At 40.8% G+C, this 16,869-nt stretch overlaps 1 protein-coding gene across 1 annotated transcript in view; it reads right to left on the bottom strand.

Annotated features, from left to right (window-relative positions):
• Positions 1-16,869, bottom strand: part of SPPL3 (signal peptide peptidase like 3) — a 53,626-nt gene that overhangs the window by 19,780 nt on the left and 16,977 nt on the right. The window contains exon 2 of the mRNA XM_088532413.1: positions 5,094-5,171. Coding sequence (XP_088388539.1) covers positions 5,094-5,171 — 78 coding nt within the window. The remainder of the gene's footprint in view (positions 1-5,093; positions 5,172-16,869) is intronic.

Raw genomic sequence — 16,869 nt, 5'->3', positions numbered from 1 at the left:
TCCTTTCTCTAAAAGTTTCCCTGTGAAATATGTATCCTGATTTCTGTAAATGTCAAGGCATAAAGCCAACCATAACAACATTATTTGAACTGGTTTTTGTTTGCAGGCATCTTTAGTTACCCACTGTCTAGCGACAGAAGATACTGGTGGCTTCCTTTGCTCATTCACACTGAACACCAATTTCTATTCAACACAAATATGGGGACAAATTCTTTCTTCTATCTCCTAGTCTCAACGTTGTTTAGTACAGTTTCCCAGTGGTACTTTACATAGAAAAGTGATCATATTCTGGCAAAGATGACTTTTTCTCACACAAAAAGAGCTATTGTAAAATTTGAAAAAGTAGTGGAAAATTATAAAACCTTATGCAGGGAGAGGAAGATACATAAAAACATACCTACAAGCATATATATACAGAAAGTTAAAAGTGCATGCATAGCATTGCCAGCCAAGAAAAACGTTACATTAAGATAAACTCAGAAACTTGGTTAAAGTTTCTTTCAGGGAGAAATAAATAAGCTATTTTTATTACCTCACATGCTGTTACTAGAATTAGTCACACATTTTATTTGAGTATTTGGAATCATTTCCATACAGCTAAATCTAAACTTCTTCTACCTCCTCTGAAATGCCGTATTCAGCTCCAATGTAGCATGCACAGACCCCTGCTAACTAGCAAAGACCAGGAACGTGGAGTCACCATGGTTGTGCAGTGCTGTTAAGGAACCAGACAAGAGGAGGTCTTATCCCACAGAACTTACAACCTAATTATCTGAATAAGCAAGGCAGAGGTGGCGGCGGGGAGGGGAAGGAGAGAAAGAATAATTCAACCAATGTGTCTTGTTCTTTGGTATCACAAATTACTATACTAGCTTTTGGAGGCCTCCAATACTTTGCATGCTTAATGTGGGAAGGTCAGAGTCTGCAGCATGAGAAGATCAGTTGTCATCTGCAGATAGGAGACAAAGCTTGTACTTTAATCCTATGCTATCTAGCAAACACAGCAAAGATACGTGAGGGCCCTCGTCACTGATTCTGAAGCAGAAAGCCAACCAGCATATACATAAAATGTATATAATATGTATTTTATACTTATCTAATTTATCTATCTGTAAAACATGTGCAAATTCTTCTGTAAATACCCGCAAAACAAAGCTGGCCTTCATTCCATTTGAGAAGCATCTATATAACATTTTGGCTTAAAACCAGATACGTGCATTAAATCAGGCTTTGCACAGAAGGAGGGATCATGTTTGGGTATGTGATAGGACAGAAGGAGATTTAGCTGTTACCTGCCTGCAAAGTAATCCCACCGTTCAAACCCACAGAGCAGCCTGGAGGAAACAGCCCTCGTGCAAGAGGGCGATTGTGCAACCAGGAGCCATAGGAAATACAGCTAAATTCCAGGCTAAGCTCGTGCATTTAAAAATCCACAACTAAAGAGCACATCTGCACACGCCAATTCACCGCTTTTACCTGTTCAAGAGAATACTGGCCCTTTTGACAGTTTATAATAAAGTTTATCAAGTTCGAGGCCTGAGAAACTGTCTGAAAGGAGGAGGGAGAGCAGCGCAGAAGGGCTCGAAGCTAAAATTCCCAGCACAGCCATAAAGGAAACACCCTGACCCACAGCAAGAGAAGCAGGTCTCAGCTTTATAAGCCACACACTTCACTCTGATGGGGAATTTACCTTGGATTGGCTCTCCTATCTATTAGGAGAAAAGGAAGGGGAATTCACTTGTCCTGTCTTACAACAGCTCCATTTTCCCCTTGGCCTTTCGCCGACTAAACCCCTCTAATTCCTCAAGTTCAGAGAGAGCTCCTCTTTTATTCCAGGGCAAATCTACCCTTTTTTTAAATGCTTTACAGATAACTGGAGGATTAAAAAAATATATATTCTACTTCTGCTAATTATTAACATTTTTAATACATTATCTGTCAGAAGGTCACATCCCCCAGTAATTTCAAGAAGATAGTGGTCTTGATCTTCCTTTAAACTTGAGTTATTCAAGACAGAAGATAAGAATAAACCAACACATATGTCTATATAAAGGGCATTGTCATTTGAAAGATGAAAGACAGGGGAACCTGAGGAGATATCCGAACAAAACCTGATTTTATTGACCTCTCCTTGGAGAGGCAATATATACTGCACACATCAGCGTTCTCTCATGTTCCCTGTGAAGGCAACAACAGCATCATTTTCTAAAATACGCCCATGGTGCCCTTAATGTGGGCAGGGAGAAGGGGGGCACAGCAGCATTTCAGAAGCTGAAGCTACTTCTCACATTTAGCTTTCAGCTACGAGGTCAAACCCAAAAGTATCTTTGTAGATTAAAAACCCACGCTACAGCACTGGATGCTGACTAAATCCCTCCACCGAAACTGTTATTCTGTTCCAAAGGCAAGTAAATCTGAAAGCTATCTATCCTGATCCTGACATTGAATCCTTACATTTGATACCTTTTCTTTCAGGTATAAGTTATCCCAAATTGCTAACAAGCAATTATGAAGCAGTACAAGAATCACTTCTAACAAGCTAGAATTATGTATCCTAAAACTAGGCAGAGCTTTACTTTTGTGTTAAAAAATATGTTAGCAACTCATATATAGACCTGCAAATATGAAATGAGAAAAATCCAAGAGTTTAACTTACTAAAATGAAAAGCATCAGAATACAGACATGAAAAAGAAGTGGTTTTAATAGTCTAATGGGTGCAGCTTTTATCTATTTTTTTTTACCATTTTACTATTTACACAATCCGATTTAGAACTTGTTTATAAATGCACATCCAGTAAAACATATCTAAATAATGTTTAAAGCATCTCTTCACATTAGTTACACATTCAATTCTCTCATTCTTAACAGACAGTCTACTGCAGTAGTTAATTGCAACACTACTAGATGAAGATACACATTTTTTAAAAAGTGCACGTTAAAATGTCTGAATAACAATATATTAGGTATATACACAATATTATTTAATCATAAAGGATAGTTTTCCTGTGATTGCTTTCAGCAACTACAAAAATCCAAAGGCACAGAGCATCAGCTCACAAAGCAGGCGTTTGAAGGGATCGTGTTCTCAGAGCTCCACTTTATTCCTTTCGGATTTCCTACATGTGAATTGACTCATAACCCCTTCCAAGATAAGCTTGTTCATCCACATTGCTCTTAAAGATGAAAGACTGAGACTCACATCCCAGGATGTTTTCTTCCTCCCGAGATTTTAATTGCCAGTATATATAAGATATTGTTCAGGAATTGTTTCTTAGTAAGAACAGAACTAAATGTTAGATCATTCAAAAAAAAAAAATGTACTTCATTCATGCAGGATGAAAAGAAACCTCGTGCTCCTTTACAACTAAACCATGACATCTTAAGAATGTGTGGTCTGAAACTACAAATGTAGCAAACAATAAGAATACTCCTTGAAAAGCAGAAACCCTATGTAATTCAACAGAAGAACACCAACTGACAATGAGTCAGGATGCTACTAGGCACAAAACCAAGCCCCTCTATCCATCTAAGGAAGCGATGAGAATAGAGGCTATTTTTGCTACAGTAAAACAAATCCATACTAGAAAACATGGTATTTTTAGTATATTATCAACTAAAACTCCAGCAACTCACCTAACCCTGACCCAGGTAGGAGCCACAAGCCAGCCAAGTGACAGGGTTTCTGCACACACCCGTGCAATGACTCGCTAGCTTCCACCCACGCCGACAAGCAACACAGAGCACCTTCCTAAACAAGGCTAATAAACTTAGCAAGCAGTGATAGAGTGTGTTTTCTCTTTCCAAAGATTAGCTCCACATAACCAACACCTTGTTTTGAGGTTGGAATATTGCATTATCTTCACTGAATCATGATCCTGGTTCTAAAGGTCCTGAGGGTCACATCTCATGTCCTTTGTCAACCTTGCAACTGCTGATTTACTATCATAGCTGTCACTAAAGGTATCAAGATATATACTTGAAGCGTTAGTAAGCTTACTGACTTACTATTGATAGCTGCTAAAGAAAACAGGAACTTGAGCAAGATTCCTTAAGTTTACAAAATGGTGACAAATCTTAACAACCGAACTTAAGGAATGAGTCAATCTAGCTTCTTTCCAACGCTATTCAACATGAAAAATTTATATAGAACTACTAACCTGCTTTTAAGACCATGTTAAACACGCATGTTCCAACAGACTGCTATATAAAATAAAAACTACCAATTATAAGCACTTCATTAATTTTCTAAAGGAACAACAATTGGGAGAGTGCAATTCCCAGAAATAATTCGGCCTCGATTTACCCCAGGGCTCCGTTGCAGTTTAATAGTTTAATGCAGCATGAGACAAAGCATTAGATCTAGATGAAGACATCAGTGCTTTCATTTATGAACGAGTATATTCACCAGTGATTTGACTCTTCCCAGAAAGTTGCTATTCCACCTATTTTGTCAGAAGTTTTTATTTTACTACTTTAGGAATCTCCAGATGAATTATCACTTGGAACTTACCACTGCATTTGAATTCCTTAAACAACTTATATCTTAGACAAGCTATATCTTAGAACCTTTTGTTACCACCATTCTACAATTTTGTGTAAAAACTATTTTTGACCTTTTCTATTTCCCCCTTCTCTATTATGCTCTTCTTCATATTGCAGTAAAGACCACAAATACTTGGATATCTCTATTTTACAAGAGTTAGCTGCAAATAAACAAGGAAGACACAGACAACACAGAAATATTACATATAAAATACGGTCATTGTAAACATTAAGTTCACCTCTTTCTCAACAATTTTCATACCCTCCAAAGTACATTTTTAAAAAACTGCCTTCAAGGACTAACTTTGAAGTTATCTTGCATATCCTTGTAACTTTATTAATCATACAATTATGTCTTTCACAAAACCCAGCTAGCTACTTTTTCTTCTGTTTCCATTTCCCTCTAGAACCAAGAAGTATTTCATTTGCATTAGCCACTAACTGGACAACGATACAATGAAACAAAAGGCATAAACTATATTCAGTCCCTTACTGAGATATTTTTCTTTAAAAAAGCAAAATTATACAAAAGCTTAAAGAAAATTCTTACCTGAAACTGCCATAGACTATGAGCAGGATAGAAATCAGGAAAGTAGACACTTGACTAGAATCCACAAGGGAATATGCCCTAGAATTGGGAAAAGAAAGAGACTTGTGTTATTATGAGTATTCACTTCCCCAGTGTCATTTTCTAATTCTTTTTCTTATCACAATACCAACAGAGAATTACTTTACAGCAGCAACTTCTAAAAATCTCATGCCATCTCGGAAAGCTACATCTGCAGCTTATAAATTAACCTTTTATATTCAAGACCACAAGACCTGCAGCAGCAGAAGCTGAGGACACTCGGGAGTCCCCACCTAAACAATTGCTCCCTCTTCCTGGCACACCTGGAGCTGGAACTGGAACGTCATGCCCAGTTTTGGGACTCCCAGTAACAAAAAAACTCTGACAAACTGGAATAAGCCACACGAAGGGCTGCCAAGGGGTCTGGGCCGAGATGTAGCCAGGGACCGAAGCCGACGTGGCACAAATTCCTGCAGCTCCAAGCCAAACGCCAAGGAGAAGGGTGAAGCGCATCAGTTTTAGCCTACAAAAGATAGCTGAACAGCCACCAAAAAGCCTGGCTTCAGGAAAAATATGGAACCAAGATAAATGAATTGTGCAGTAATTCCAAAATACCGACCACTGAGCAAATGTGAATTAAAGATACCAGACAGCTAAAGAACCACTCATCCCTTTCCCAATTTAAAAGCCATTTATAGGCAATTACCATAACACTAGGCAGACACTTTAAAATAAACACATTTTTAATATATAAACACAAATATGGATTTCCCAATGTAGGAATCTAACGTTTAACATTACCAAAAAACATCTAATTTCATCTTCCTTATGAAATTAGATGCTCATGGAATAAGCTTTTAAGGAATGAGAAACTATTTATTTTCATTAATTACCATGAATTTCAATATTAGCCCAAATGAAAAGCCAGTGTGTTCTCTGCCCATGAAGGCGGCTGCCACAGAAAGATGCTCTGAAGCTGGGTATTTTTTAATTTCAGTCATGTCTGACCTTCACTTCCAAGGTTGCACCCAACAGCTCTTAAAATAATCCATGAAGATCAATACACCAAACTGCAAATACGTCCAAGACACAAGCGGACACTTAAAATGAGCACATATAACTGCTCTGAGATGCTAAACAGTTAGTTCACTGAGTATTATTGTAGCCACTGATTACAAATAAGCAGAGAGGGAAGAAGGAAGAAATGGCCTCCAGGTCAGCGTCCTGGCTTGAGGTCCCATTAAGAGCTCCGTTCAGGGAGCAGCCCTTGAGCTAAAGGAAAGCTAAAGGGATCCAACCTTGAGCTAAAAGGAAAAGGAAACTTCGCATCCTGTTTGGATTGGAGAATAAATAATGGAATTTGTCTATTAAAAGAATCTTCTGGAGCTCCAGTTTTACGAGGAAAGACAAGACGGCTGAAGGGAATCTCAAATGGGCTTAAGCATCCCCAGAGTTAGGCATTAAACTTCATTAACTGATGCTCGTAAAATTATATAGTCGTGAATCCACAAATATTTTTGAGATGAACAATATTTTATAACGGATTCATCAATCAGCAGCAACTTTGAAAGCTCTAATAATTAAAATGCCATTTCACTGCAATTACTAAACATTAATACTTACTATCAAAGTAAGGTTGTAAACGTTAGAGAGATTTATAAAGCAGATAAAACAAGGACAATGGATCAATCCTGTGCATAACGCATTAAGGTTTGTATTAAAATTTGAAGGCCCTTGGAAGGAATGGAAGAAACTGAATATAAGTAAAATTATTCTAAATAATAATCTAAAATAACATAAATCCACTGATATGCTGCAGTGATGGCTAGGACAGCTCTCTGCCAACTCTAAGCAAGGGAGAAACCACAAGTAAAGTGCTTCCAGCCTGCACAGAAACAGTGCAACATTTTAACTGTGCATTCACGGCAGACCTAGCAGAACTCCCTAACTTCTCTGCCTCGACATCTTTCAGCAGGACATTCTAAAAGCTCCACGCTGATAGCAGGATTACGATCTGGAACTACTTCTGCCCGCTGACACGCCAGGAAAAGGGCCAAGGAGTTGTACGTACATTTTCCCTCTCGAGGCAGGGCAGCACCAGGGTCCTGGCGTGAGGAGGTGCCTGCGGGGTGGGAGTCCAGCAAGCAGCTCAGATGGGCCCAGATCCCGTCCAAAGTCTCCAACACAAGTTGCCACAAGCAAACTCCAAAAATAATTCTTTGGTGGTTCAGGTGGATCCAATGGTGGATCAGAGCAATTCTCAGCACTGCCTACATGACCACCCACAAAGAAAAGATGTTTCTGCTTCATTCTTATTCTGAAAATTAATACTGGATCAGATTAGCCTGACAACTGCTGTCTTCTGAAGGATTCATTTTAGTGCTGTGGTTCGTCCGTGTGCCGTATGACAAGAATAACCACCAAGCCATTTTTAAATTCCAGTCTGCGTGCGAAGCCCTACTCGGACACAAGGCCAGCACTAGCCATCCCAGCGCAGCACATTATTTAGGAATCTTACACTACCACACCTCACATTCAACACCCATGGAAGGAAGTTGCTTTGGACTTTATTTAATCAGGCTATCAGAAAGATTCTTGCTGACTCAGTCGAGTAACTAATGACCAGAATTAACTGCTGAACTCCAGCACTTAATAAATCCTAATGCACAGATGGTTTACTTTTCTCAGTCAACTAACGACAGGGAGATAAGGGCCCCAAATCCTTCCCTAGACCCAGGGTTCACATTCAGGACCTGCAGCCTTCCACGGCCACGATCGATTTTAATAAATCCTTGGCCATCGGGCGTTTCTTTGGGGCAGTTTCCCGGCCAGCGGTGAGAGCGCTGAGGGCAGCCGAGGCAGGGACACAGCGGGCACTGTTGTGTGTCCCGCTGCCTGCACGGCTCCACAGGGAGGGAATTGTGCCCAGGCCAATCCCGGCGGGGAGCACTCCAGCCTGGCACGGGCGGCCCCGCGGACTTCCCCCACAGAGCAACCCTGGGGATGCCCGGCCACGGCAGGCGACCCACGCAATGCTCTGCCTGTTCTGGGGGAAAAAGAACGAATAATGGCTCTGTTCCCGAGGGAATAGAGACCCTCTTCATTCTCAGCTAGGAAAGATGCATACTGGATAATAAAAGCTGCAAGGACAACAGTAGCAGCGTTAAATCAGGGCTACCCACAAGCTCCCTCCCTAGGGCAGCTGCCATATGGTCAAGCTCACCTTCCTTCTCTGGGAACATTCACCTCATGCACCTTCGAGCCCTCGGCTGTTCAGCAATTTCTTATATAAAAGACATTTTACCCCTGCCCTTCTTATAGTCCATAAATAATTAAATCCTCTGCTTTTATTATTTCTTTTATATTTCTGCTCAGGAAAACTCCCCAGTAAATACACCTTTTTTTTTTTTTTTTGCACTCCATTTTGCCCTACAAGGACCCAGAGGAGGCAGTAGAGCGGGGAATCGACATGATCACACACCGAACGCGGCCCTCTGCGCAACGTCCTCCTCTCAAGCCATGGTTTGAGGTGGCCACGGCCATGACTTCCTCACCTTCCACCAAACAGCTGGCAATTTCTCTTCCTTCACTCCCTGGCAGCACAAGCATTTGTGAAGCCACATGGAAAGCTAGATCAGGGAATGTGTCTGATTGAAAAGTAACTGTGAAAGCAGGGGAAGCTTTTCCATGTGGATCAGATTCCTGGTCCGTGTGGTTTCCAATGGCAGGAAAGCAAGGCACAAGGGAAGGGCCTTCTCCTTTTGCTGGCTGCAGTGGCTTATGCATCCCTCTCCCCCGCCCCCTAAAACCTTTTGTCTTAAAAGGTTGGGAAAATTTGGTGTAACTAAAAGAAACCCCTTTTGTTTGCATAGTCTGCTAAACGTAGATGTAATAAACCTGATCCCTCAATGCTCCAGGAGCAAAAGCCACTTCCCTCACTTCCAGGTGCCAGAGAAATCATAACAAACGCTGTGCAGAGGAGAGGCTCTCAGTGCCCAATTCCCACAGGAAGGCCCAGTGATCACCCTAGACGTGGCTCCTCCTTGTACTAAATCTGTTACAAGCCCAAGACAAACTGCTGCATTTACCCTACACGTAGCAGAATGCAGACAACACAGCAGCAAACAAGTCGCATCAGCCTGAACGATGCAGGAAATGAACTGACTTCGCTGAAGTTCACGTGGACAGAGAAGTCTGCATTTCATTGTGTTCATCAGGGACACAAGCATTCAAAGGCTTTCAATATTAAGAGAAAAAAAAAACTATTAAAGGAAGGTAAACACACTACACAGGCTGGTGTAAGGATGCACTAGAATACAGTAGACAGGCTTTTTATTTTGCTTAAAGGCACCAGGTCTGTAACCTGCAGACATCTATCATGGAATTACAGAAAACAGCACTGATAGGAACATCAGCAAATCATTTAATTCAGTGTCTTTCCCCACATTAAGACTAAATAATAACTCAACCAGCTCCAGTGAACATTTACACTTCCACAGCTGTTTAAAACAGTCACCAGTGAAAACTGCAGGACTTTTCTTGACATCCAATTGCAGTTTCAGCCCATACATTTTCCATATTCACAAAGTCCTTTCAAACCGGCAGGGACTATCCTGCTCCACTCCCCACTGGGATAAACAGGATCCACGCTTGGATCCATCTGCATATTTCAGTTTTGGAAAGACGGGGCTGCTCAAGGAGCAACCACACAACCTCAAATGCTGTCAGCCACATGAAAAGCTGTGACTCCTCATTCAATCAATAGGACACTCTTCATCTCACGCTTAAAATATCCCAATTATTTTTAATGTCTGCTGTCCCATGACTATAACAGACATTAACCCATGCTACCTTCCCAGACACATAACCCACTTTCACAATTTCCATTCTCTTCTATGGCAACCTCCTGTTTGCACAGCACTGAGAAGGCTACGACGAAGCAGCTCTTTTCTTGCCCTATTACTCACCATCCATTTCTAGAAGTTAATAAATGCAAGCATTCAGCTTGTGCCCCTATCTCAGCAGCCACTTATTTCAAAGAGATCCAAAAGGAAAAGGGGGAAAAAACAGGACAAAACAAAAAAGCTTTTACTGGAAATTTGTTGTCAGTTATGGAAAAGCTTCTCCCCTCCCCTTCCCTCCAAGGGCTTCATATATTTCACAAGCTATTTAATGCGCTCATTACATCAGACATTGCTATTGTAATAGAGAAAATGTGAACCGAAAGTCAAGAAATTCTCGTTGGTGAATCCCAGACAAGGAGAAGAAGAATATTTTGCAATTTCACTTCCACCCACCCCCTAGGCTGTTGGGCTGTGTATGGAAAGCAATGCTCACCTTCACATCACCATCACTGTCCCTATGCACCCTTTGGGCCATACAGAAGAGTACGTCCTTAACTAGGATAATGTTTTCTTGAATATACTTGTCTGCTTGACATCTTTCAAACATCCTATTAACTATTTTATTCCTTAAAGAAGGGTGAGTGAACACATGGATCAGGCAATTTATTGTCCAGGGTAATTCACTGTTCATGTTTCGGTGCAAGGCAATCTTGAGCTGTTGCTTCAACGTCGTTTATTAAGAAGAGCAAATGAAGCTCAAGGACTCTGGAGGGTAGCGCCAGGGCACGCAAGAAGGGCACCACCACGTACACCAAGATCAATCACAGTTAATTGTGCAGATATTCATTTTGCTGGGGGAATGGACTCATTTCATAAGTAAAGCTAATAGTAATTTTTTCCTTAACTGGATTCCAGGTCAAGGGTAAACCTAAAAAGCCTCTCTCTCAAATACTTTAGGTGTGCAAGATATATATATAAGAGCTGCCATTAGGCTTGCTGCCAAGCCAAAGCTGTACCTTTAACATGAAAATGGAGTGTAAAAATGAAGCATGAAGTCATGGCACGGAAACTGTAAACATACCTCAACACTAATCTATTCTTTACTGTGATTCATAGGAAAAACAAGCAAATTCCTATGGATTCATTTACATTCAGGAATAGTTTCACCTAATTGTCATCTGCAGATAAGATCTGCTAACTCTGAGTAGTTTATGGAAGCATGGGTCATCTAAGGAAAAAGAAGCCTTAAGTTGCGCGCGCACACACACACACACACACAGAGAATACATCAAGGTTTGGATTCAGGCATGCTCTTCCAAGTTATCATAGGAAAATAACAGGAAATAAATAAAAATAAATAGGAAAATAACAATATTTCCATATTATTAGATATCAAAAATTAAACTAAACCAGAAATAATTGATATATCCATTTTAAGAACCTCATTCCCTCTTCTATCCCTTTTCAGACAATGGTTTTCCTAAAACTCTCCCCCCAAATAACTGCCAAGCTCCCCGTTAAACTGCCGAGAGCCAACACTCCAGCAAGCTCCTGCTGAGAAGGGCCCAAAGGACACGTTCACCAACACATCAGGAGAGACAACGAGGCAAAAACCATTTGCTGTTAAAGCCATTATCCAAACCACCCTTCTGGCTCACCACACTGTTTGCCAACAGAACAGAGAATTCCATGTTTTACAACATTTAAGAATTACAACAGCTGGAGGGTTGCCAGACTGCACATTCACTAGGAGCCCTCCCAAGCAGGGCCCAAAGCGAAGGAATCTCTTGCTCAGTAAAAGCAGCGCCTCTTCCAAAGGACACAGGGCAACAGCCCCCTCTTCCAAGGGCACAGGAATCCCGGCAACTGCTGGATTGCTCCTCCAGTCTAGTGGGGCCATGCTGGAGTTAACACGATATTGGGGAGAAAAATGTACAATTGATAGTTAATACACAAAAACTGCATCTTTGAATAAATTGTCCTGGACACATGAATCTGCTTGAGAAAGATGCACCCAGAAATTAACATTCAAAAAACATGTTGAATGTGCTTTGTATTACTGCAAGAGAAAATACAGCCTTTATTCCACACTCTAAATTTATAGACTGAATAGGAGCCTGGACATCTAATATTCACCTCTTATATACACACAAAAATAAAGTCATATTTTCAGGTTTGTTGTTTTATTGAGAAGGGTTGGTTGTTTGGTTTGGGTTGTCTATACCTTGACCTTTAAAAGTAATTAGTTTCGCCCATTCTTGACAGTTTAATCTAGAGAAACCCAACTTCAGATATGATTTCTCTATGTTGGTTTGAGTACCAAGGGTCAGGAGCAGGAGAGACCTACAGGCCTCTGCCTATACATAGGGCTACAAAATATCTCGCTCAAACATTTGCCATTTCACCAGGTGTGGCTGCTGCTGACAAAGCTTAGTTTATTCACAGGAAAGGAAAAGATGAAAGAGGTGGGAAGGTTACTGGGGCAAAGCAGCAAAGCTGCCCTGACAAACTGTCGTTTTTTGGTGAAGTCTTCCCACAGGTCAGCGCAGAAGGAAAACGGAGGCAGCGCGTGGCCTGCACAGAGCAGGAACGAAGCTTCCAGCAGGAGCCCAGTGAGGGCTGCTGAAGCACCCTGTGATACCATGACCTTCAACTTCACTCCAGCTAAATTAAACAAACTTCAACTTGCTGTCTCCCCTTGCCTACGCTAAGTTAGCACTGATTTAATTAAGCTAATTTGCACAACAGGTACTATAGTTTCTGCAGGCTATTTTGTCATATTTTCTGTTTTGTAATAATTTCTGTATTAACTGACTTCAATCTTTCCAGATTTGTTTTCCCTACTAAATTACACTATTGCAGTGTGCAGTTGTATCACCCCTGTTCCTCAAAACTGAAGTTATTTGGCCACATGAGCCCTTCTGAGCACCGCACACTCATAATCCCCAGCTTTCCCAATAGCTTTGTTAGAGTTGCACGGTCCTATCACAAAATAAAACACCAAAGGATGGGACATGCATTAACACAATTGTCAGATAAGCTCAAGCATCACTAATAAGGACATTCAGTGAGGTACAAAAAGAAATCCAGTGCATCTGCAAGGGCTAAGCTATCAAGTATCTTCTTTAAGTGCTTCAAAAGAATCAGAAAAAGAATTAAGGATAATTCGTTAAACACTGAATAAATGAAAAAAATGCATCACCTGTAATTGTCTTCCTGGTTGTACCTATTGACACAAAACTGCTGGGCACTGCAGGGAAAGATTCAAGCTTTGCTCTAGCATCATATGAATGGCCAAAACAAAATATAAATACAGTGCTTTTAGGGAAGAATAAGAATAGCAATGGTCAGAACAAGTTGCAGATATAAATACACATATATCTGACAAAACATGACAGTTGCAATTTAACTACAAGAACAGTTTAGAATAGCAAAAATTACAAAGACAACTTTCCTCATCTGGAAGACTTTAAATAACCAAAAAGAACCAAATATCAAATAAATATTAAAGATAAACCACAAATAACCGAAAGGAGGACTGGAAGAGGAAAGGGGGAGCAGCTACGTGCAGCCCCGTCTCAGCCCAGCCACAAGCAATGTGGCTTCATGTAAATTTTAAGATTCCACCAGAGCAGTGAACTCCACAAAGGTCAGGTCATTATTTAGCCCACCCCAAAGCTTTGCTGAAACAGCTGGACTATCGAAATTACCACTTAGAGCTGTATGAATATTCCAAAAATAACCCTTTTGCATCAGAAGGAAAAAAAAAACAAAAACACGCAAATGCTGGGTGCGGTTACTGTAATTGAAGTCAACAGAGCACTACTGTGCAACTGCCTACGGTTTCATGCTAGAGAGCCTCACGGTGACCCAGATGACGTTGTATTTTCAAGGAGGATACTCTGGGAGCATTACACATTATCCCTGGCCAGGGAAGTTTTCTACAGCTTTTACAGCAAAGACCTTCTCAGGATGTAGCGACACCATTTTATACCCCAGCCATACTACAAAGCAGAATTTTCAAGCACTTGAGAATCAGCTCTGCGGTGGGAGGAGGGCTGCTGCTGATTACTGCTACGTTTGCATTTTATTGCACTTATTCGAGTAACACAGAGAGGCTAAAAGCCTCCAGTAGTCCTCAACAGAGGCTCCAGTGCAGGCTTTTATGGCTGTGAGTCTTTTCCTACTTGACAGAAGGGCTCATTAGCAAGGACTACAATCTCCTCTAACACGAGGATGCTCCCTACTTTCAGCCTACAATAAAAATCCATTTACAGCTTGAAGGAGGAAGACGGGTCTTTTCTATGCAAGCTTGTGAACAAAGCGCTGCCCTCGGCGAGCTAAGGAGACAGCCCTAGCGTAACAGCGACCGCGACACCGGAGCAGACCCATGGGGAGAGCTGATCCATGCAGGTTTAGATGCTGCTGCACTGAAAATGTTGGCAACTCATTTATTTAACCATTCTCAGCTTTGAAAAGAATGATTTGTACTGTGGTACTTCTGCTAACTAGTTAAAAAAAAATCTCAATGTGGGTGCAGCCATCAGCATCTCAGATGACCCTAAATTGAGGCTAAAAGTTGTCTGACCGGACAAAACAAGCTGTTTTCGTTGTTAGGAATTTAAATATTTGCCAGATTTTCATTGTTACCCAATATGGGCCAGGAAAAGAGTGGTGAGTAAAGATTTCATGTCCCTCTCATATCGATTCTGCAAGCTATTTTTCAACCTTTGAAAATAACAGGTCCTGTAAAACTGGCTTATGTGAAAAATAATAAATGTATTTTCACTAAAGGTGAAGAAAAAATAAATAAATTTGGAAAACCAGACCCCCACAATATGCTCATACCAGAGCAGCTTTAGTTTTCATTACTTCAAAACTGTTGACTACTCATTCTTTAAGTTTTTCCAAATTTAGAGAAGTAGGCGATAGCAAGACTCCAGCTCTACTCTTGCTCTTCTCCAAAGCAACAAAAGCTTCTCAACTCCGTGGTAGGTTTAGGGCACTGCTTTGATATCAAGTTAAAGTGTGGGTAGTGACAACCCACAAAACTGAAAAACAATTAATTTATTCTCCAAGACGATCAAGAGGCACTTGAAAATAAGCAGAAAGTATTGTAATCATTCCTGGTAATAAACATAAAAAGTGCTAGCGGGGAAAAAATTGAGCTTTAAGTAGGTCAAGTAACTATGGGCAGCTGCGCCCAGGAAATTTAAGAGAATTTTAATTCCTTCACTGAAGCTAAAATATCAACTAAAAATAACACCCCCTTCTACTTTTTGATACAAGTGAAAAGCAGAGAGTTGAGAACAAAACCCTAAACATTCCAGTTAGGATCAAAAGCTCCAAGTAAAACCTACTACAGGAGTTTCTGCCACCAGACGGACCCCATCTCAATCCATCTCCTTGCACAGAACTGGTGAGTTGACACCCGCAAAACCAGATGTCTAATGCTGCATATCAAACAGGAACAGACTTTGCTTTTAAAAAGTAAATGCAAAACAACTACTCTATAAAGAATAAATTCCTTCAAATAGAAAAAAAAGAAGAAAAAAGACCAAGCAAACATCATTAAAGTTGACATTAATGGTATGTCAAACAGCACCTTCCTCTACTGAAGGGATCCCACTCACCTATACGGCCCGACACCATAGGCGAATGCACGGCGAGTCCCATGGTTACCAACTGAGGGGGCAAAATTAAGCTCAGAACTGGGATTTTACTCCTGTTCTAGCACGAGCCATTGGCTTGAGGTTAACTCAAATGGAAGTTCTCATACACGGAAGCACAGTACGTGCTCCACAGACGCTTCCCCATCACGCAAAAAGGACTCTATGGCTGTACAAACTAAAATGACCAGCAAGTGTATCTGAGAATCTGTGCACCCGTCAGAGGAGGAAAAAAAAAAAAAGCAGCTTCTTTCTCCAAGCAGAAAAACGCCAGAATGATATGTTACATTATATTACATCACAGAGAAATAGGCCCAATCAACGCCACATGTTTCCAAAGAGCCTGTGCCAAAAGTTTGGTGCCTGTGCCTAGCATGGAGCTAGGAACTAGGAACCAGCACTTCGGCTTCAAATTTTAGTATGGCATTAAATGTGTATATATACATGCACTAATGCAATTAACTTGTCAAAGCTGCATATGATTTAGTACAGAAATCACTTAAGTTTCTACCTTACGGGCACTGCTACTTTTCCATCATGCTTAGCTTACTTGTATCACTATTTCGCACAGGGACCCCCATAGTCACATTTTTCCTGCAGCGTTCTCTCTTCATCCTATCTTTTTCAAACCTTATTTTGCAGGAGCAGACAATAAATACAGCATGGGAAGGAGAGAACACTATTAGAGGGGAAGATGAGCACTGGTATTAAAGCGTTAATATAGCTTTAGTGTTAACAGATTTATCAGTCTGTCACTGGAACAGGCTCAGAAAACAGTTTCTAAGATGATTAGGAGAGATAAGAACGTTGTTTAGCCTAGAAAAATACAGGCTAAGAGGACAAGAAGGCACACAAAAATGGGGGAACTACTAGAAAAAGGTATCTGCATAAAGATGATTTAAAATTGGATTGCTGGCAATAGGGGAATTCACACAGTAAACTCATCCGTCTGGAAAAGTTCTTCCCACTCAACTCCATGCTCATTTTTAGATTAACTTCACCAGTGCCATGGGAACACTAGTGTCAACACAAGGATGGTTCTGCCAGTTTCATGCACTGTACTTTGTGGAGGGGAAAAAATACAATCACAAGCAGGGAACAAGAAGGCAACATGCCCTGCTGCTCCTGTGCATACCCAGTACTTCCTAAGCAGCAGAGGTTTAATGAAACGATAACGTTTGGACACATTATTAAAAGCATCTCACATGTTAAGCTTCTAACACTCTGGAAGTTCATAGACTTATT

This window comes from Tinamus guttatus, unplaced genomic scaffold (genome assembly GCF_059628265.1).
Source record: "Tinamus guttatus ecotype Peru unplaced genomic scaffold, ASM5962826v1 Tinamus_guttatus_pri_ptg000459l, whole genome shotgun sequence".
NCBI classification, from domain to species: domain Eukaryota; kingdom Metazoa; phylum Chordata; class Aves; order Tinamiformes; family Tinamidae; genus Tinamus; species Tinamus guttatus.
The sequence above is the reverse complement of the archived record's forward strand: the minus strand, read 5'-3'. Positions and strand labels throughout refer to the sequence as shown.